The 22,716-nt window shown below is 45.8% G+C and overlaps 1 protein-coding gene across 14 annotated transcripts in view; it reads left to right on the top strand.

Moving 5' to 3' along the window:
- The window catches only part of ZMAT4 (zinc finger matrin-type 4), a 480,660-nt gene that overhangs the window by 56,673 nt on the left and 401,271 nt on the right, over positions 1 to 22,716 (top strand). For all 14 annotated transcript variants that reach the window (XM_045005488.1, XM_045005480.1, XM_045005486.1 and 11 more), the window contains one exon: positions 21,908 to 21,997. In XM_045005488.1, the coding sequence (XP_044861423.1) occupies positions 21,908 to 21,997 (90 nt within the window). The remainder of the gene's footprint in view (positions 1 to 21,907; positions 21,998 to 22,716) is intronic.

Consider the following 22,716-nt stretch of genomic DNA (forward strand, 5'->3'; position numbering starts at 1 on the left):
AAATAGGTTGGGTTTTTAAGAGAAGCCCAGGAAGGTGCAGTTGGAATGTGGTGGTATTGACTCCCCTCATAAACAAGGCAATGAATAACCAAATGTTTGCTATGGAGACCGAAATGTGGGGAATAGCAGAGACAAGCTGATTACAATTCTGATGTTGAGAAAACTAAGGGAAAGAAAGAAAGTACCATGTCCTTTGGCTTGGTCTCTAGGAACTGAGGGCTCTTTGGAATCTCTTGCCTTGTCATAGACAAGTGATTCTCATGAACGGTATTGACAGCCTCATCAATATTCTTTTTCCGTGGATAGATTGAATGCTCCTAATGTTAACCTGCTGCCACTCAGGCTGTCCAGATGTAGGGAATTTTGTGCCAAATGTCTCCTGTCTGAAGGAATAATAGGCATTGTTTACTATCAGTACAGTAAAAGACCACAATGTGTTTGCCCAGAAAAGCAATCCTGTATCTGAAATATTAATATGGAGGAAGAGCACACATGCCATTCAATAAATGCTAGGACCGAAGGTGCTAGGATAGGCTTTGAGCATCTGAAGAGAGCTCCTATATGTGATGCTACAGGCTAGAATGTATACCTGCAAAATCATTTTTCTCCCTCCTACTACCTGTTCCTTGACTTCCAATCCACAGCAGGGAAGTCATTCATTAAATGCCCTGTGCTTCTGATTTTCTCCGTGGGCTAATTTTCCTTTGACATATCGTCGAGCGTCTCTATCCCAAAAGCAGTTTTTCACTGACGGATTAAGATTTTGCTGCCGTTACTGCGCTAGGCATGCTTATTGCTAAAGGCTCCAAGTGGGTCTTTAGCTTCCATTCCTAAGGAGCGAATATATGGCAACACAGCAGAGATTTGGAAAATGTATGGCAATAAAACAGTCATCTTGAAAGATTGTGCAACATGAGGGACAAATTACTGATCAAGCTGTGGAGCAGAATGGGCAGAGTTGAGCAGGAAACTGACGGCAGAATAATCTGAAATGACTGTGTCATACAGATCCAGATACTGTATATTCAGACCTCCTCATCATCTCAAGAGGCTGAAGGCACCTGAGCAGTCGTGCTGTACTAACTACAAGTCATTTTCAGTGGCAGAACCATACCTAATGCACTGACCTTACTACCCCTATGTCCCACGGGTGCAGACCCCTGCAGCAAGGACTGAGCATGGGAGGCGAAGTTCAACACTTCTGCATATTTTGAATATTTTTTGTGTTAATGTTACAAGGAGCAGTAAAGAAAAATAAACTGATGTGCATGAGAATGTGTGCATGGTCCTGCATTAGCCTTTGTGTACACGTATGTGTGTCATGCTCAGATACCACAACAAAACAACCACTTTCTAAAGTACAGTTTAACAGCAGAAGGGAAAATTGGTCTAGGTCAATATAGCCTTATATGTTGTACTAAAGAAACACATCGACAGATAGTTTAGGATGAGATGGTTACTACCTCGCTTTTTCCCATTTTCTGCATACAGTAAGTAGAGTCACCAGGATAGCATTAACCACTAGATCACATTGCTCTCTATAAAACCAATTTAGATTAAACTGGTTCTTTACAAGACTACTTATTAGCACGTTGTTGTCAACATTAATGGCCAAACATAATGTCTAATGCACTCCCAGTGCCAAAATCTATTGTTGAGGAGAAGTAGCAGCAACAGCAGAATAGACAGAGCCTGATCTAATTTGACTTCATTCCAGGACTCCTTTCAAACAACATCACGTTTCTGGATGAAAATAGTTTAAGCTATAGAGGCTTCTTTCAGAAAACCAGAGAAATACACCAAGGATGAGACCCCGAAGTTCGTGTTCCACTGACGTTAACAGTGATTGAAAGTCAGTAGGGATGCCAGCATTGTTACCAGCAATACATGTATATTGCTCTTGAATTAATAGTGAGCATAATTAAGATAATAAATCAGTTAGTCAGGACAGATCCAGTGAGGCGTGAGGGGACACTCGTTTCTTTCAAAGTCTTCATTGTTGCTTTTCACTAAGGTTTTTAAACTTGCAACTTTCACTTTTGATTTAGATTTCAGGTATTGGTGAGATGAAGGATTAGCTGTCTCCATGAGTTCTGACAAAATCCATCCATACTTTGTGCACTGGGGCCCTACTGAAACTGTCACACTGACATACTTTTACAAAAATTTGGTTAAAATACATGATACTAAAATAAAACCTACACAGCAAAATATATATACATATATATGCATGTGCATGTGTGTGTATATAATAGAATCATAGAATAGGGTTGGAAGGGACCTCAGGAGGTCATCTAGTCCAACCCCCTCCTCAAAGCAGGACTAATCCCCAACTAAATCATCCCAGCCAGGGCTTAGTCAAGTCTGACCTTGAAAACCTCTAAGGAAGGAGATTCCACCACCTCCCTAGGTAACTCATTCCACTGCTTTTCCAGTCTGGTATTGCAATTCCAGTATCAGTAGTTAAGATAATACACTCCTTGAAAGTCTACAGTCATCCTATATCAGAGGGGTAGCCGTGTTAGTCTGGTTCTGTAAAAGCAGCAAATAATCCTGTGGCACCTTATAGACTAACAGACGTTTTGCAGCATGAGCTTTCGTGGGTGAATACCCACTTCTTCGGATACAGTCATCCTGTTAACTGACTCTGGGCTCAGATTCACCAGCTATATCTGCTCAAAATACTTGTTTGTGATATCTCAGTGGGCTTTGCTTTTAAAAGGAACATGTAGGAAGAGCTGTAGGTTACACAAATCCAAAGTTGAAGCAAAACTTCCATCAAGGTGGCAATTAGCAATGTGAAAGTATGTGCTGATGCAGGTTTGCCTGCACTGTATCTTCATGCTCCCTGGGTTGGCCTGCCATTGCACACAGGGCTAGTGATGTACCATTGTGCCTGACAAGGAACAAATAGCATATGTTTGTTAATACACGTTCCCTCTGTCACACCTTGCTGAAATTTGCAGCCAAGGTAGAATGGCCCACAGGGAGGAGCTCTCCTTTCCCTCCTAGGAGAATTCCCTGCATGCGCTGGATGAGGCATGTTGTCAGCAGGTGGCATAGGGAAGCTTGTGCAATGCTGACCTGTTCTGTGGCTAGACAGGAGACGTCAGTATGTAGGGCGGGTCTGTCAATGGGGCACCTTTGATGAGCACTAGAGAGGGGAGAGATCAAATGAGTAGAATTGTTAAAGAAAGCCACATTGGCTTTTTAAGGGAAGAAATATTTAAAAGGGCAGGGTACACAGAATGTGATATGCATGGAAGCAGTGCAGGATAGCTCCTCTCTTGGGTGATGACAGCAGCAGCTGCCATGAGGTTAAAACTTCTAATTCGACAAAAAATAAATAGAAGAACTGTAGGTCTGCAGGCTTAAAGAATTTAAAATGCCACTGAGACGTTGATAAAGGGCTTGGGTGCAATCAAAAAGTTTGTGGCTGACAAACCACAAATATAAAAGTTGCAGTGAGAAGCAGATATTCCACAGCGACTCTTCCCCTGCTCTGAGTGATTTTCTCCCTGTGCTTGGAGCTGCACGGAAAATCGTCCTGAAATACAGATTGAAGCGCAAACTCCCCATTTTTAATATCAACCCATGTGCAAGATTTGCCTGGAGCAAAGGACCAGAGAAGGTCTGAAGGGGAAAGAGGGCTTTAAATGTACTCAGTCTCATAGCCAAAAAATCCTCTGGTCTGCTCTGCTAGCATATAGCACCAGTCACAGCGCTCAGTCTCTCTGGTAATACAACTGTGTTCAAGCCTCATGGAGTGTAGAGTGAAACATTTCCCTCCTTGCAGGATATGTTCAGTTTGTGGTGTTAGATAGGAGGTACTTGGACTGCAGGTATCACTGAGGTTAAAGATTTCATCTTAGAATGTGTGACTCCTAAAACCGAAAGTTCATACCTTGGGGTTCCAAATTTTCCAACCTGTAAATCAATACGCAGAACACGATGGGCTAAAGCTGCTCCCTTTTAACTCCAATGGGCATTTTGCCATTGGCTTCAGTGGGACCAGGATTTGGACCATAGTGTGGATATTCTAAATATGGAAGAAATCCTATAGAGAAACAAGAACAGCATGGATTCCCGAGAGCCTCATTCCTCTCTCCCACCACTGGACTCACTGGTGTAATTCCATTGCCTTTATTGGCCCTAATCCTGATTTACACTAGTGAAGTGAAGAAAGAAAGAGGAAAAGCTGGTAGGGTTTGCAAAACTTTCCCAGCCAGAACCACGTAACCAGACAGCTCCTGCAAAGGTTAGGAGATCCGGTCTTGCTTGACCTTGTGCGTAACGCTCATTGGCATGAGGAGAAGTTGTGTGTGTATCCAGAGAGAAGTCTCTCTTCTTGCATACATAGCTACTCGCCAGGCAGAGGGATGTCAAAAGGGCATAATGGGGTCTGACGACAAGAACGCTGATACTAGAATTGATGTACAGTAGTCAGAGTACTATAAAGACATCAATCCGTGAATCCTAACACACTGGTACAAATTATTATCCACATTGTACCGATAGGGAAACTGAAGCACAAAGTGGTTAGGTGACTTGACCAAGTTGACAGAGTTGGGAGCAGAACTCCGTTATTCCTGGATTGCATGTGGAGTCCACCAGATAACAGTTCTTAGCTGGAGCCACAGAATGAACTCTGCAAGGGTAGGAAGTATGTCAGTGCTTTAAACAAGATGTAAGTCTCTCTGCAGTGTCATCCTTATACAGGGGTGAAAGTAACTTAAAGGACTTACCAGTACTCCAGAGTTCTGAAGAGGGGGAGGGGCCTCAACCGGAAGAGGCATGGCCTCTATTGGAAGAGATGGGGCCTTTAAATCCCGGGGCTTTCAAATCAGGATTTAAAGGGCTCGGGGATTCGGCTGAAGCTAGGAGCCGGGCCCTTTAAATCACCCCCGGAGCTACCAGCTGCAGAGGCGGCTGGGAGCCCTGGGGTTTGGGCAGGGGCGAAAGTAATTTACATTTCTTACCCATATGGTCCAATTGCAAGCAACCCACCTCTCCTACGTACTTCATGGACCCTTCCCATTGCATGACATAGATAGAGAAAATAAAGCTACTATTACTACTACCAGTACTGACTGTAATAAAACTTTACTATTGGAATAAGCCTGAAAAAGTGAAAACTCACTGTCACATTTTTCTCCATGTCTTCCCTCCTCCCAGGCTGCCGACACTAGGCTCTGTGCTTTCTCCCTGCCTGGCACTCAGCAGCTGCAGGGGCTTCCCTCTAGCTTGCAGCAGGGAGACTGGCTAAGGGAGGGAGAAGCCTGCCTCCTGCATAAGAACAGTTTAAACTCAGCTGTTCCCTGCGCAGTTCGGTAGCATTTCAAAGAGGATCTGCAAGCAGTTTGGACATCACAACCATGATCCTCTGCTGGGGAGGGAATGGGATAGATTTGAACTTGGAAATGGTTCCTGATTTTGTTTTTTGTATATAGGAGATCCCCTCATCCTGGGGAAAGAAAAGAACTGCCCCTGCCATGGTCACACACACCCTCCGCCCCGCCCCCTCCAACAACAACTGGGAATGAAATTAACAAGGATGCCAGAAATGGCTCCTAACTCTGGGGATTGAACTGCGCAGGGAACAGCTGAGTTTAAACTGTTCTTATGCAGGCAGCAGCAGCAGGCATCTCAGCCAGTCTCCCTACTGCAAGCTAGAGCCTAGAGGAGAACCCCTGCTGGGGTTGGGGGTGGGGTGGGGTGGGGGAGGAATGTAGAGCCTTTTCTGCAGTCTGGCTGGAGGAGGGAGAGGGAGGAGACGAGAAACCAATGTGACAGTGAGTTTTCCCCTGCTACCTGCTTTTATTAGCTCTGGATTTAAGCTGTGCAGCCAAATGCTTGTATTTGTTGTGTATTGGAGAGATCCCCTCATCCTGGGAGCAGAAACGGACTGCCCCTGCCATGGTCAAACAAACCCTCCACCCAGATACTGTGAGTGAAATTAACAAGGATGCCAGAAATCACTCCTAATCCCTGGGGGGTCCAGGAGACTTCCCTGAGGGAACAGCTGAGTTTAAACTATTCTTATGCAGGGGGCAGGCTTCTCCCTCCCTCAGGCAGTCTCCTTTTCTTACCGGTCCTCCGTACCTGCCCATAGCGGCTTACTTTCACCTCTGTCCTTATATATGGTGTGTGTGTCGGGGGGAAACTGCTATGTCCTGGGGGACTTCATCCTGAGTGACATGCTGAAGGTCTCATGCTGCCAGAATTAAAACGTCCTTGACATTTCTAAAGAGTATAGGTGATCATTTCCTAACTCCAAAAGTGTTGCATCCACCACAGGGAAGTCTGTATTGGACCCTGTCTTGACAGATAAGGAGGTATTGATTGTAGAACTAAAAATTACTGATTGTGTACATGCAAGTGTTCATGACTTAACCATTCTGTTTGCACAGAACAAATGTAAAATCCAAACCAATAAATATATACTTGGTGCTTTGAAAGCACCAATTTCACAACGCTGAAAACAATTATAAGCAAAATGAGCTGGGAGAAGGAATTGAAACTGAAAAAGTGAAGAACATTTTCCTAGCTGCTCAAAAAGCCACAATTGAGAAAGAAGGCTGTGGTGGTTAAAATAGCAACCTGGCTTAGCGAGGAAATGAAAGCAGCTATAACATTTATAGATATACAAGTAAAATATGGGGGGAAAGAAGTTGATAGCAGTGAATATAAACTAGAAGTTAGGAACTGATGCCAAAAGGACACCAGGAGAAATCTATAGCTCGTATGGTAAAGGACAATAAGAAGCCATTTCCATTTACCAAGGATCATGGTGGATTCTCCATCACTGATCCATTTTAAATTAAAATTGAATGTTTTTCTAAAAGATATATGCCTTAGGAATTATTTTGGGGAAGTTCTATGTCCTGTTTTGTACAGACTAGATCGGGGTAGGCAACCTATGGTACGCGTGCTGAAGGCGGCACGTAAGCTGATTTTCAGTGGCACTCACACTGCCCGGGTCCTGGCCACCCGTTCTGGGGGCTCTGCATTTTAATTTAATTTTAAATGAAGTTTCTTAAACATTTTAAAAACCTTAATTACTTTACATACAGCAATAGTTTAGTTATATATTATAGACTTATAGAAAGAGACCTTCTAAAAATGTTAAAATGTATTACTGGCACGTGAAACCTTAAATTAGAGTGAATAAATGAAGACTTGGCACACCACTTCTCAAAGGTTGCCGACCCCTGGACTAGATGGTCACAGTGGTCCCTTCTGTCTTTGGAATCCATGAATGTCTAAATCTATTAATTCTTTAAGTGTATTAGGAATAAAAGGAACCAAAACAAACCGTTCCTGGATGGGAATGGTAGAATTATCAATAACAATGCTGAAAAGGCAGGAGTGTTCAACACATATTTCTGTTCTGCATTTGGGAAAAGGCCAGATGATGTATTCATCATATGATGCTGATGAAATACTTTCCATTCCAACAGTAACTCAGTATGATATTACACAGCATCTTCTCAAGTCAGACATTTTTAAATAATCAGGTCTGGATAACTTGCATCCAACAATTTTAAAGGAGCTGACTCAGGTGCTGTGTAGATTATGAATGTTGATCAATAAAAGTCTTGAAACACCGGGGAAGTTCCAGACGTCTTGGAGAAACTAATGTTGTGCCAATATTTAATACGGCTAAACTGGACAACCCAGGAATGATAAGCATACCGGTGTGACACAGATCCCAGATACCATAATGGAATGGCTGATATGGGACTCGATTTAGTAAAGAATTGAAGGAGGGTAATATAATTTATGCCAGTCAACACGGGTTTGTGGAAAATAGATCTTGTTAAACTAACTTAATATCTTTGATGCTCAAGTAGGAGTAAGGACATTATTTTAGCTGGGTATTGGCACTGATGTGGCTGTGCCCCATTCGGGTATTCAAGAAATCCCTTGCAGGATTGGGAGATATTTTGCACTGTCAGGTCAGTTTAAATCGGTGGAGTAAAGTAGCAATGGATCACATTCCTGTTCCTGGCTTGTGGCATGCTGATTGGCTGGAAGAAAGCTTGTTGTGTGCTGCAGCCAATTAGACCATGGAAATAAGGGTTTGAGTTTTTTTTTTTTAAATGTACAGAACATCACTCCCATCACCCCTCCACCCAGTATAAACAAAACAAACCATTACCCCAAACAGAGGTCTGACATGCCAGAGACTCCATGAAATCCAGTAGGGATGTGGCTGTTGCTATTGATTTTGCACAGAAAGTGCCCAGATACTATGGTGATGGGCGGCAGGATAAAACTCTAAGACCGATTGATCAACAGAACTTTCGTCAACAAAAAGCAAAATAGCTCCTGTCCCAGGTCCCTCCCAGCATCAGAGACAAAATGTTTCCTATCTGAACAAGCAGAGCTACTCTGCCTGAAACGACCATTGTCTTTAATTTCCTGGGACCTGTTTGCTGCTATTATCCAGCAGAGAATGTAATTGTATAATCTGACCTATGGTGCTGCACTCTCTCAAAATAAAAGCCTGTTCCAGAACTGTGATTTATAACGCCAGCCTCAAGAGGATGAGTCTGGCTTTGTGCTGCAAGTTTGGCTCCTGTTTGTCCTACATTAAATAATCACTGCTGTTTTGCTTCTTTATCACCTTTGCTGTATTAAAGAAATTCAAAGTAGGTAGAGAATTATCTATCTGGACAGGTATTTATTTGATCTAATCTAATCTATTTGGTTCTATGGCTCTTATTGCCATAGTACCCGAACTCTGACCTAGCAGATCTCTGCAGTTGCAGAAGGAAAACAGCCCCTTTCCTAGCTCATTTCATTGGAGAAAGTTGTCTTTAAACTGCATTGCATTAAGTGGAGTTTTTTCCCATTTGAAGATGGTTCCTTTAGTACAGAGACTAGAAATACAAATGTCTAGTGCATAACACTTGATTAAACCACTGAAGAAGACACAGAGAAACACAGCGCAGTCTGAGGACAACTTTTGGGACTACAGGAGATGAATCAGTAGATTTCTTCTGGATGAGGATTCTTGTTCCCGAGCTGGTAGTCTGATAGATGTGCCTGTTTTTATTTTTTAGAGTGAATAAATGAATCAGGGGTCCAGGCCTAGGTCCCATTTTATCCAAATACCTCCAAATTCAGGTAAATGGTTCTGGTTTAGGCTCTTTTCCCCTGACATCTACAAGAACTTGGTTGCAAACTGTCAGATGAGGCAGAGTTATATCAACCTACCATGGTTCTCATTTAGTTTGGAGTGATCTCCTACAGCATCTTTGTACACAGAACTGACTCAAAGCATGTAACGAGGAGGAAATGGGGCACTTTGTATGTATTTATTAGCATCGACAGTACTCACTGCTGTAGTATCTGAATGTCTTCATGCCCCTTTGTTCTCTGAAACATGGTGAAGGGATAGAAACTGTTCAACTGGGCCCCCAAGTTCGATTCAAAACATTTTTGTCCTGAAGAAATTTGTTCTGCTCAGTGGCATTTTAAGTTCTTTGCAGAGCACAGTGCAGCAGAGAAGCTGTCAGCCAGTGCCATATCACCACCTCTCTTAACACTTACCCTTCCCAACACCTCCAAGCTGCAGATTTCAAGTCTGCAGCTTGGAGGGACCAGCAGGACTGTTTGCAAGCAGGATGTTGTAAATAATCACTTTGCTCTTGACAGGTTGTTAAGGTGATAAATACACATGTAAATGCAGGAAGTACCACAGATAAAGTGGGTTGACAAATCTGCCCCACTATCTCCTAGCCCTTACAGTAAATGAGAGGCTTACTAAATACCTGCAAAGGTTTGGGATAGGTCCTGAGTTCTAGGCTAGCAGCAAAGCTCTGCTGGATAATATTAGCTGCAGTTCATTTATGTGAGGGATCTTAATTGATCTAGATTTTGAAGTTACGCCTAGAGCCTATAATCTCCCTTTTTCAGCACGTATAAATCTAAAGATATAATAAAAGTGTTTTACATAGAGATGGAGCTTTGGTTGCCTTTTAATGATGATGTTTTGAGATCACTTATTGCACAGCACTTTGTCTCATCTAGAAAAGAACACAAAATGATTTACTAAAATCTTGTCTTTTAATCTTTAAAAATAATTTTTCTGTACTGCATATAAACTGAGCCAGACAGCAGAGTTTAGCTACATACAGCTAGACTGCACAAAGCGTAGAACTAAACAGACCAAAATAGAAAAGCCACATTGTCCTAGTAAGAATGCTTTGCACTCACAGCTCTTTCCATGTGATGATGACAAAGTGTTCTAAATAACAAATTTTACAATGGATGTAACAGTCTATATTAGGGATTAGGCTGAAACCTCCATGGGGGGCAGATTTTCCCACATCTACTACTGCCGGGTTCTTATACCTTCCTCTCAAGCCTCTGGTGCTGGGCATCGTCAGAGAGAGGGTGCTGAATTACACCTCTGCCCCGATATAACGCGACCCGATATAACACGAATGCGGATATAACGTGGTAAAGCAGTGCTGCGGGGGAGGGGGGGAGGCTGCACACTCTGGCGGATCAAAGCAAGTTCGATATAATGTGGTAAGATTTTTTGGCTCCTGAGGACAGCGTTATATGGGGGTAGAGGTGTAGCTGGATTTGGAGTCTGATCTAAGCTGGCAGGGTCTGTGTTCCTAACACGGGATCAAACCTCGCCACTCCCAAGTGAGGCTGGTGAGAATCAATATCCCCGTTTAGAGCAGGGGAGCTGAGGCGTTCCCAAGGTCACCCAGGGAGTGTGTGGTACAGCTGTGATGGAACTCAGAATTCCGAGAGTGAAGTCCCAGGTTTTAACCACAGGAACTACCTGGCTGCATTACATCTGTGCAGTATGACGCTGGCCAAGCCCCTTGGGGTTGGACCCCATGAGGAGCAGAGTCCTCTCTGTACCCGGTGACTTCAGGCCATTAACTGCTAGGTGCATCCCTGCCCTAGCTGTGAAATGGGGATATTCTCCTCCTGACGGGGGATGTGAGGGTTCATCGATTAATTACTTAACATCTTCAGAGCGTCATAACAACACTGGGCCTGATTTTCTTTTGTTCGTACCACTCTCAGTGCAAAGGGGTCTGACAGTGGCTGTGCGTTACACTCACGCTCACTGGCAGTCATCTTTTACACTGCCTGTGCAGTGCAAAGCACCTGTGCCCCACAGTGCAGCTGAGAACAAGGCCCATTCAATGCTATGTACTGCATCCAAATGCGAAGTATCAGTGTCACTCTCAATACTTCCTGCCCAGTTCGGGCCCAATCCAAAACCCACTGAAATCATTGAGAGCCTTTGCAGTGACTTTACTGAGCGCTGGAGCAGGCCCCAGGTTTCCAGTTTTGCAGATCTCTAGTGAGTGAAACACAAAGAAAAGTTCATATGCTATTGCTACAAGTTCAAGGAAAAAAACTCGGTGGGACCAGTGACATATGGGACTGACTTGCTCAGCTCAATCTTTTAAAATTCAAATGGATTAACTCTGTCATTTTTAAATTGCTTAATCATGTGTCTTGATTTTTAATCTTTGATAGTACAGGCATTTGGATTTTCCTCTATTTCGCTCTAACCACACTGGTTTTAGACAGACATCCCCCGTCAGGGAAAATCCATTTTCTGAAGCCTTATAAGAAGAGGAGGTCGGGAAAGATATGTGAGACTATTTATCTGCACTGATTTGTTCCATCTTTTTATTTGTTTGTTTTGATTTATTGCATGATCCTGCTTAAAATGCACAGTCACATTTACGCATACAAATTTAGCTCCACGTTCGCACCATGGAAAAACTGTTCCGCCACTCTTTAATGGTAATTTAATTTTTAAAAATTGCAAATCTGTGATCTGAAATTATAATATAGTGGTGCAGGGCACTCAAAAATGGAGATTCAGAGCAAATTTGTTTGCATAATAATAGCTGCTGTTCATGTCTGGATTTTGTCTGTGTGTCTGTTAGCTGCAGATTTCTCCCCTTAGATCTACAGGAAGACAAGGACTCTGATTCTGATTAAGCGATGCCCTAAAAACTTGACTGCAGCAATTTAGGGCTCTTGCTGTGGAAGCTTTAATCCTTCTTTATATATTAAAAATCACAGGGTTTTTACTAATATGAGGAGTACATTTAATTTTCCCTTTTCAGCTGTCCAGAACACAGTGTGGAACTAGCATTTACTAGCTCCCTCCTATGAGGTTGGAAAAAGAATTATCCCACCTAGGCACCTCCAAACGTTTCTGTCCCTTCTGCACAAAAACAAGCCCTTTGAAAACTTTGCTGCAGCATGAATAATTTGGGAATGCTGGATGTCTGCTCAGCAGATCCTGCTGGGGTGGACCGATGTTCCTTGCTCTGGGTTAACACAGGATTTCAAGGAGACGCATATTTGATGTATGACTTTGCCAGAAGAACTTGATAATGTAGGAGATTTATTAAAGCATTACACAAAGTGTGTTCTCTCTGTCACAAATTAGACGGCTCTTCTGCATCCCTGCTGTAGAGTCTCTCTCTTTGAAGGCCTTGGGGTTCTGTCAGACATAAAAATAAATGTGGGAAGGAGCCTTGTCTCTAGCAGAATTGGGAGCACTAAGGGGCAAGGGGCTTAATTAACCAAGAGGGAGGTTGGTACTGGCCACTCCTAGAAGCATGAAACAAATGCGGTTTGAATCACAGTAATGACTTTGCTTAAAATGCAGAATTGTTAATGCAAGAAATAGCATGAAACTGACCCTCAATGCAATTTCAAGTAATTGTTATTTCCAGTTTTCTTTTTGCCTCAATGGCACTTTTCTTGTAACTGAAACTGAAATAACCAGGTCTGGAGTTTAACTGCTCTCAGTGTTGTTTATTTTCAGCCATTAAAAACTGGAATATTTATATTGCTAAATACTTGCCATCAGAGGATGTTATTTAATTATTTTGTACATATGACACAATATTGATGCTACTCTTTCTCTCTCTTCCTGAGCTAACCTAATACAGTTGGTAGACATACTGTCGCTTACAGACAGCCTGAAGCAAATACTCACCAGCAACCACACACCACACAACAAAAACACCAACCCAGAACCTGTCCTTGCAACAAAGCCCATTGCCAACTCTGTCCACGTATCTATTCAAGGGACACCATAGGACCTAATCACATCAGCCACACCATCAGGGGCTTGTTCACCTGCACATCTACCAATGTGACATGTGCCAACAATGCCCTTCTGCCATGTACATTGGCCAAACCGGACAGTCTCTACACAAAAGAATAAAATCAGACGTCAAGAATTATAACATTCAAAAACCAGTGGGAGAACACTTCAACCTCCCTGGTCACTCGATTACAGACTTAAAAGTTGCAAAAAAACTTGAAAAACAGGCTCCAATGAGAAACTGCAGAACTGGAATTAATTTGCAAACTGGACACCATTAAATTAGGCTTGAATAAAGAATGAGAGTGGATGGGTCATTATACAAAGTAAAAACTATTTCCCCATGCTAATTTTTCCCCTATTGTTACTCATACCTTCTTGTCAACTGTTGGAAATGGGCCATCCTGATTATCACTACAAAAGTTTTTTTTCTCCTGCTGATAATAGCCCACCTTAATGGATTACTCTCGTTATAGTTGGTATGACAACACCCATTTTTTCATGTTCTTTGTGTGTATATTGTGGCAAAGTTCCTCCTCTCCTCTAGTAGGTCCTGCGCTTATTGGTGGATTTCTTCCCCTCAGTGGTTTTCCCCTTGGATGAAACCCATAGTCTGGATCAACTACTCCTATGTCTGATTAAGAGTAGTGGGGCTAGGGGGGAATCCGGGCCTGCCCTCTACTCCGGGTTCTAGCCCAGGGCCCTGTGAATTGCAGCAGTCTCTATAGTGCTACTTGTAACCGCTGCTTGACCGCTACAGCTCCCTGGGCTACTTCCCCATAGCCTCCTTCAAACACCTTCTTTATCCTCACCACAGGATCCTCCTGGTGTCTGATGCTGCTTGATTGTATGGTGTTTTCCTCAATCCTCCAGTAGTACCCCCTCTCAGTTCTTAGTTCCTTGTGTCTCTTGCTCCCAGCTCCTCATGCACACTTCTTTCCTCTGGCTCCTCCCCCCTAGACTGGAGTGAGCTCCCCTTTTTATACCAGGTGCCTTGATTATCCTGTCCTGATTGGCTGCAGGTGCTCCAATCAATGTAGCGCTCTCTGGTGCCTTCTAGAAAGTTCTTAATTGGCCCCAGGTGCCTTGATTAGCCTGGAGCAACTGCCATTTTGGTTCCCATGGTACTAGGGATTTGCTTAGCCTGGAGCTAACATACCTGCTCCTCAGTACTTTCCTGTAGCCATCCGGCCTTGCTCCATCACATATCCCCCCCCCTCTGCTCAACACCATAGGGTTGGGCAACTTGGGATGCCAGGCAGTGTGCTCGTGAAAGACCATCAGCATTGCTGTGGTGGCATCCAGCCCTATGCCGTATACGGAACTGGAACGGTTGGAGGGATAAGAACCACCTGGTGACCCTCGCATTCTTTTCCTTATTTTTCTGCATCCACTGGAGGGGTGCGTGGTCCGTCACAAGAGTAAATCGCCGGCCCAAGAGGTAATAACGCAGCGTCTCCATGGCCCATTTGACAGCGAGGCATTCTCTCTCGACTACTGCATACTTCTGTTCTCGTGGGAGCAGCTTTCTGCTTAGGTAGAGAATCGGGTGTTCTTCATCTCCAATCATTTGTGACAGAACTGCCCCCAACCCCACCTCAGAAGCATCTGTCTGTAAAATAAATTCCTTGGTAAAGTCTGGGGCTATGAGTATGGGGTCATTACAGAGGGCCGTCCGAAGGTCTACAAATGCCCCCTCTGCAGCGTCGGTCCACTTTACCATGTCTGGACCTTGAGCCTTCACCAGGTCCGTTAGAGGACTTGCCCTACTGGCGAAGTGGGGAATAAAATGTCAGTAGTAGCCTACCACGCCTAGGAATGCACGGACCTGCTTCTTTCGGGTCGGCCGGGGCCAGTTTTGAATTGCTTCTAGTTTATTAGTTTGGGGCTTCACTATACCCCTTCCTACAATATATCCCAGGTACCTAGCCTCTGCTAGTCCTATGGCACACTTAGCAGGATTAGCGGTGAGGCCAGCCCGCCTTAAGGTGCGTAGCACTGCCTCAACCTTCTCCAAGTGGGTTCCCCAGTCTGGCGTATGGATGATGACATCATCTAGGTATGCAGCTGCATAACTAGTATGGGGGCGCAGCAGCTTATCCATGAGGCGCTGGAATGTGGCTGGGGCCCCATGTAACCCAAAAGGGAGAACAGTGTACTGGAATAGCCCATCTGGGGTGGAGAACACTGTCTTTTCTTTAGCTTCTTTGGTCAGGGGAATCTGCCAATACCCTTTTGTCAGATCCAGTGTAGTCAAGAAACGAGCACTACCCAGTCGGTCAGCCAGTTCGTCGATGCGTGGTATGGGGTATGCATCAAACTGGGATACTTCATTCAGTCGGCGAAAGTCATTACAGAATCTTGTGGTACCATCAGGTTTGGGCACTAGAACAATTGGACTGCACCACTGACTGTAGGATTCTTCAATAATGCCTAATTCTAACATTTTCTTTACTTCAGCCTTGATTTCTTCTCTTTTGGCTGCTGGGATTCGGTAGGGTCTCAATGTTATTTTGGCTCCAGGGATCGTGCGGATATGGTGATAGGTCTCAGTCGTCCGCCCCGGTTTTGTAGAGAAAACATCTCAGTTACGATTAATCATATCGGTTGCCTCTATCTTTTGGATTGGCGTCAAGTCAGGTGATATCTTTACTTGCTCATGTACGTTATCCTCCTGGGGAAGAGTCTCCCGGGTGACTAAGCATGCCTCTCGATCATGCCAAGGTTTTAGAAGATTGATATGGTAAATTTGCTCCGGTTTTCTGCGGCCTGGCTGCCGTACCTTATAGTTTACCTCTCCCACGGCTTCAATTACTTCATAGGGCCCCTGCCACTGGGCCAACAGCTTGCTTTCTGCTGTGGGCACAAGGACCATTACTCGATCCCCTGGTTGGAACCGTCGAAGCTTTGCTTGGTGGTTATAATGGGTCCGTTGGGTCTCCTGTGCTTTTTCCAAGTGTTCTCGTACAATGGGTGTAACCTGGGCTATCCGATCCCTCATCTGTAGTACATGCTCAACTATGTTCCTTCCGGGATTTGGCTCCTCTTCCCAGGCTTCTCTGGCTATATCCAATATGCCTCGGGGGTGACGCCCATATAGTAGTTCGAATGGAGAGAAACCTGTGGAGGCTTGTGGAACTTCCCGGATGGCAAACATGAGGTAAGGCAATAGGGTATCCCAGTCTTTCCCATCCCGGCTCACCACTTTCCTGATCATGGCCTTGAGGGTCCTATTGAACCTTTCCACAAGGCCGTCTGTTTGTGGGTGGTATACAGAGGTCCGTAGGGCTTGTACATGGAGCAATGAACAGAGATCTTTCATCAATTTAGACACGAAAGGTGTCCCTTGATCAGTCAGCATCTCCTTGGGAAGCCCAACCCGGGAAAAGATCTATACTAACTCCTTAGCTATTGTCTTGGAAGCTGTGTTGCATAGGGGGACAGCTTCCGGGTATCGGGTTGCATAGTCTAGTACAACCAGCACATGTTGGTGGCCCCGAGCTGTCTTCTCTAGGGGCCCAATCAGATCCATGGCTATGCGTTCAAAGGGTACCTCTATTATTGGAAGAGGTATCAAAGGGGCCCATAAGTGTGGGCGAGGGCTATGTAGCTGACACTCTGGACAAGAGGTGCAGTATCGCCTGACATCTTCATGTATTCCTGGCCAGAAGAACCTCCGCAGGATCCTGGCCTGGGTTTTCTCTACCCCTAAGTGTCCTCCAAACAAGTGACTGTGGGCGAGGCTCAATATGGCTTTTTGATGTTTTCGGGGCACCAGAAGTTGATGTATCTCCTGCTCCTGCATTTGCACCACACGGTACAGGAGATCTTTCTTCACTATAAAGTAGGGTACTGGACCTCTGACCTTCCCTTCCACTGCTATCCCATCTATCTCAGCCACCTCTTTCCTGACGTTATCATATCTGGGGTCCTCTGCCTGGTCCCGTCCGAATGTCTCTCTCCCAAGACTAACCTGCCTGAGCTCCCAGGGGCCGGCTTCTGCTTCTTCCAATGGCCTGTTGCCCTCATGGCTGGGGCCAGCCTCCGGCTCACCTTCCGTGTTGGTAGTTTCTCTGTTGGCTGCTCGTGCCCATCTGCCTACTAGCGCAGTCTTCTGGCCCTGGGTCAGGATCTGGGTTCCCAAAGCCTTCACAGCCTTCCTTTCTTTTTTTGTCTTCCGGGCCTTTTGGGTGACTGAGAATAGATCCTGAGAAAACTCAGAAAACATGGGGGGTTGACATTCCCCCAATGATGAGTCGCTGTCAAGAGGGTCTCCACTTCCCTGCAGCCTCTCAGGGGGAAGTAAATTATCAAACCCTGGATAGTCTCTCCCAATAACTACAGGATATGGGAGTTTAGGTACAACGCCCACTGTCACCTCAATGGGGTTCCCCTGAACCTCTATCTCCACTGGGATGGTGGAGTATTGGCTCATGGCCCCATGCACACATGTCACTGCTACACGTTTGGCTTGCAGCAGCTGGCTACTTTTTACCAGCTTACCCGATATAAGGGTGATAGCACTTCCTGAGTCCACCAGTGCTGTAGTCTCTGTTCCATTTATCTTCACTGGCCTGGTATAGTTATGTGGGGCTAATGCAATGCCCGCAAGGTGGATAAGGGAGCATGGGACCTCCCAATCCCCCAAGTTACATTGCATAGGCTCTTCAGTGCTGGGACACTGTGCTGCTATGTGTCCCCACTCCCCACATGCATAACATCTATAACTATTTCTAGTCAGTCTCCCATCCTGTGGGCTAGGGGGTTTAGTCCCAGGGTTCCCTCCACTCAGGCCAATCCCTTCCTTCTGGAGTCTGTTGGTTTTCAGCCCCCCTCTTCCTCCACCTAGGACTCCCCAGGGGTTTGGCTGTCCCTCCTTCCAGGGTTGGGGTTGGGTGTTTGCTACGGAAGGGGCTTTCCTTGCGTAGTTGGGTCAATTCCCTGGCTGTCATGCGTCTTTCTACCAGCGCGATCATCTCATCATAGGTGCACGGATCGTTCTGGCCTACCCATTTGCGGAGATCTGGTGGCAGTGCCCTCGTGTACTGGTCGATGACCAGAACCTCTAGTATCTCTTCCGGACTCCGGGATTCTGTTTGCAACCACTTTCGTGCGAGATGGACGAGGTCATATAATTGGGATCGTGGGGTTTTGTCTTCCCGGTACCTCCACTCATGATACCGCTGGGCCCGTACTGCGGATGTTACCCCAGATCTGGCCAAGATCTCTGCCTTCAGCTGGGAGTAGTCTGCTGCAGCTTCTTCAGGCAGATCATGGTAGGCCTTCTGGGCCTCCCCACACAGGAATGGGGCAAGGATGCTAGACCACTGATCTCGAGGCCAGGCCTCCCGTAGGGCTGTCCTCTTAAAGCCAGAAGGTATGCCTCTACATCATCTTCCCTCATCATTTTCTGCAGCCAATGGTTAGCCCGTATGAGCCGTGTCCCATCATGCCCATGGTTCAGCTCTGCAAGGGTCTTTACCTGGCTTACCAGTTCTTGCAACATAGCTCAGTGTAGCAGGGTGGACCCTGCTCCGGGGTTTTAAGGGGTTTAAAAAGTGGCCTGGCAGGGCTGAGCTAATTAGGGAAGTGGCTGCAGCTGGGGCCACGCCCCAAACTGAGGAGCAGGGCCTTATAAAAGACAGGGAAGCCAGGAGCCCAGACAGTCTCTCTCTGGTGATAGAGAGAGATGGGCCTAGCTGCTTGCTAGACGAGACAAGGTACCTAGGGTGAAGCAGGGCTGGGGACAGGCTAAGGAGCTGGGGAGCTCTGGCCTGGAAAGCCCCAGGTTGCGGCCTAGCAGAGGGCAGAAGGTACTGGGAGGTTGCAGAGGGCAACTGAAGGTTAGGCCAAGGCAGCAGGTCCAAACCCCCTTTGCCAATGATGAGTACTGGATACTGCAGTCTGCCCCAGCGAAGGGGGGGCTAAATAGAGACTGGGCAGTAGCCACTACTGAGGCGAAATGGGGATAGTAGGGTGGGGGGTTCCCAAGGAAGGGGAAACCCAGATAGAGTGAGAAAGGGGTTATTGCCAGGGGGCAGCACCCCAGAGAAAGGGGCACCGGGTCAAGGAAGGGACACGGGGGCCTACGAACAGGGGGATCACCAGCCTGCAGAGGGTGCTCCAGGGCTGGACTGAGCTAATACGGAGAGCAACCAGCAGGAGACGTGCAGGGGTGAGTCGACCCGCTTACACTCGGTCTTGAACAGCTTGGTCCATCAACAGGTGATTAGTTTCTTGCTGCAGCCGCACTGCTTCTTGCTGGGCAGCTGCCTGGACACGGGTAGCCTCCTGCTGGGCCGCCGTGGCTTGTATCAGTGCCCGTACTACATCATCCATTGTGGTAACAAATTGTAAACCCCCTTCCTTTTTTTTTTTTTTTTGGTGTTTTTAAATCACCCTCCTTCTTCCGCCGCGCTGTGCACACCAAAGATCCCACCTCTGACACCAGTTGTGGCAAAGTTCCTCCTCTCCTCTAGTAGGTCCTGCGCTTATTGGCGGATTTCTTCCCCTCAGTGGTTTTCCCCTTGGATGAAACCCATAGTCTGGATCAACTACTCCTATGTCTGATAAGGAGTAGCGGGGCTAGGGGGGAACCCGGGCCCGCCCTCTACTCCGGGTTCCAGCCCAGGGCCCTGTGAATTGCAGCAGTCTCTATAGTGCTACTTGTAACCGCTGCTTGACTGCTACAGCTCCCTGGGCTACTTCCCCATAGCCTCCTTCAAACACCTTCTTTATCCTCACCACAGGATCCTCCTGGTGTCTGATGCTGCTTGATTGTATGGTGTTTTCCTCAATCCTCCAGTAGTACCCCCTCTCAGTTCTTAGTTCCTTGTGTCTCTTGCTCCCAGCTCCTCATGCACACTTCTTTCCTCTGGCTCCTCCCCCCTAGACTGGAGTGAGCTCCCCTTTTTATACCAGGTGCCTTGATTATCCTGTCCTGATTGGCTGCAGGTGCTCCAATCAATGTAGCGCTCTCTGGTGCCTTCTAGAAAGTTCTTAATTGGCCCCAGGTGCCTTGATTAGCCTGGAGCAACTGCCATTTTGGTTCCCATGGTACTAGGGATTTGCTTAGCCTGGAGCTAACATACCTGCTCCTCAGTACTTTCCTGTAGCCATCCGGCCTTGCTCCATCACAATATATATATATCTTCCTACTGTATTTTCCACTACATGCATCTGATGAAGTGGGTTTTAGCCCACAAAAGCTTATGCTCAAATAAATTTGTTAGTCTCTAAGGTGCCACAAGGGCTCCTCGTTCTTTTTGCTGATACAGACTAACACAGCTGCAACTCTGAAACCTGTCACAGTGACTAATCGTTATTATCTCTCTCTCTCTAATCATCTGATCTTTGCCATGGGCCTATTATCATAGTATTTAGGCACCCTGTCACCTCCGGTCTGTGTCTTAGCTGGCCAGCATGCTGGTTTCCTTGTGCCACTGGCACGTGTACTGTATTGTTCACTTGCATTTGACTGACCTGAGGACCAAGCAGGTCCTTCACCCTTCAGCACTCATCCTGATTTCTCATCCTGTTTCCTGCCTGAGAGCATGAAGCACAGGTAGTGCCGGGGCTGGCTCCAGGCACCAGTGCAGCAAGCAGGTGCTTGGGGCGGCCAAGGGGAAGGGGCGGCCAGTCGGGCTCTTAGGCGGTGGTTGCTGCTGTGTTCATGCACATATTGATTGATTCCTGGCTCGACTCTTTGGAAAAGTTACTGAGCAAGCAAAGCAACTGTCCTAAATATTCTTGGGGGAGGGAAAACAGCCCCCAAGTTGCTAACCTGGGAAGAGTTCATTCCTTGGAAGTGTATTTTATTGTGGAGCAATTAGTGCCCCACATGGAACTTGGGCCTGTGGGCGATGGGCGTCGCTCTTCTTTAAGTCCACAGATCTTTTATTCCCACTTCCTGATAGGTTGATGGCTGTTATCAAACAAAACAGAGCATTAGCACTTGGGAGCGGGAGGTGGGAGGGTTGTTTTTTTAATAACTATGGAACTAACTTGGGCCTTTTCCCTGCCAGTGGAGCTTAGTTCCAGGAACAATCAACCTCCCAGATTTTCAGAGTATTGGGCAAGGTTTATCTGAGACTACCACTAAAAAAAAGGAGAGGAGGAGAATCAGGATTTCTCTGCTAGCTCAGACCAAGGTCCATCTAGTCCAGTATGCTGTTTCTGGCAGTGGACACCACCGGATGCTTCAGAGGAAGGCATAAAAGCTCTGTAATGCACAATTATCTGATAATTTGCCCATAGGGGAAGTTTTGCCCTAACCCTATGCAGTTATTGATTTACTTATTTCCTGAAGCATTAGGTTTTATATCCCTTATACATTTTTATCCTATCTTAAGTACAGCAATTGTGGAAGTTCCAGTTGTTCATATAAATGTTGAATCCTTTGTTATTAAATCTTTCCTGGGATGGAAATCTTTCTTTGCCTCTAATAATTTGTGTTGCCATTCTCTGAACCTTTTCCGTTTCTGCTCGATCTTCATGGAGCTGGGCAACCAGGACTGAAGGCAGCATTCAAGATGAAGTTGTACCATTTATCTCTATATCTGATGGCTTTACAATATCTCCAGGATTACACTCTGTTCCGCAGTCATGGTGAAAGCCCTGTGAAATGTTCTCTGCATGTAGGAGTTACTCGCTAAGGGTTTCCCCCTCTCGCATTCCAGGATTGATATTTATCAAGGGGGCTGATAAATCTCATTCAAGTTTTGGTTTTCTCTGCTGTCCAGTAAGAATGTTTTGCTTGTTGCCTCACCAGTTTTTGCTCTTCCTTCACAGAGTCGGAAACATGCGAGCAAAGTGAGACTTTACTACATGCTACATCCCATAGACGGAGGCTGCCCGGCCAAGAAGCTCCGATCAGAAAACGTGAGTATGTTTCAGAGCCCTATTCTGCGCTGCTTTGTGAATCTGTGACCCTGTGCAAAGGCATGTACCACCTGTGACAGCATCAGATAATCACATACCCAGAGGTACCAGTTGGGGTAGCTGAAATGCTAAGTTACTGAAAACAGTTTTCCATAGATACAGAAAATATGACATGCGTCAGTAGCAGTAATTGAATTTTTAGTTTTTACTTGTCTTTGTTGTAGAAAAGACAGAAAAAAAGGTAGTCTCGTGACACAAATCTAGTATGCATTCAGTCCATTCAGAGCCAGACCAAACTGTCTGAAAGACATTTAGTTTGTTCCTATTGGAATCCAGGACCCGCCCGCTGCTAAAAGACCTCCCCCCAGCCTAAGGGGAGGATCCACAGGACCCGGGAACTAAATGATTCCGGGGGACAACTAATGAGATAACAGGGACAGGAGTGAGATCAAAGAGTCAACGAAGGGAACATTTAGTCTGTTGGCTGGTGAACTGCAGTGGAAACGACTGAAAGGCTAATGACTACGTGGATGATTGCACTTTCAGTCAAGTTCCCTTTCAATTTGGGGTAGTAAAAACTGCTCTTTAATTGTGGTGGTTAAAGTTCTGTAACTGTTCCACTGGAAGTCTGGATTGAAGTCATTTCAAGTTCCATACATTCAGATGATATTTGTGCACAACTTTCTTACCCCATGGTAGAAAACATCAGGGAGAGAACC

Source organism: Mauremys mutica, chromosome 2 (genome assembly GCF_020497125.1).
Source record: "Mauremys mutica isolate MM-2020 ecotype Southern chromosome 2, ASM2049712v1, whole genome shotgun sequence".
Classification (NCBI taxonomy): domain Eukaryota; kingdom Metazoa; phylum Chordata; order Testudines; family Geoemydidae; genus Mauremys; species Mauremys mutica.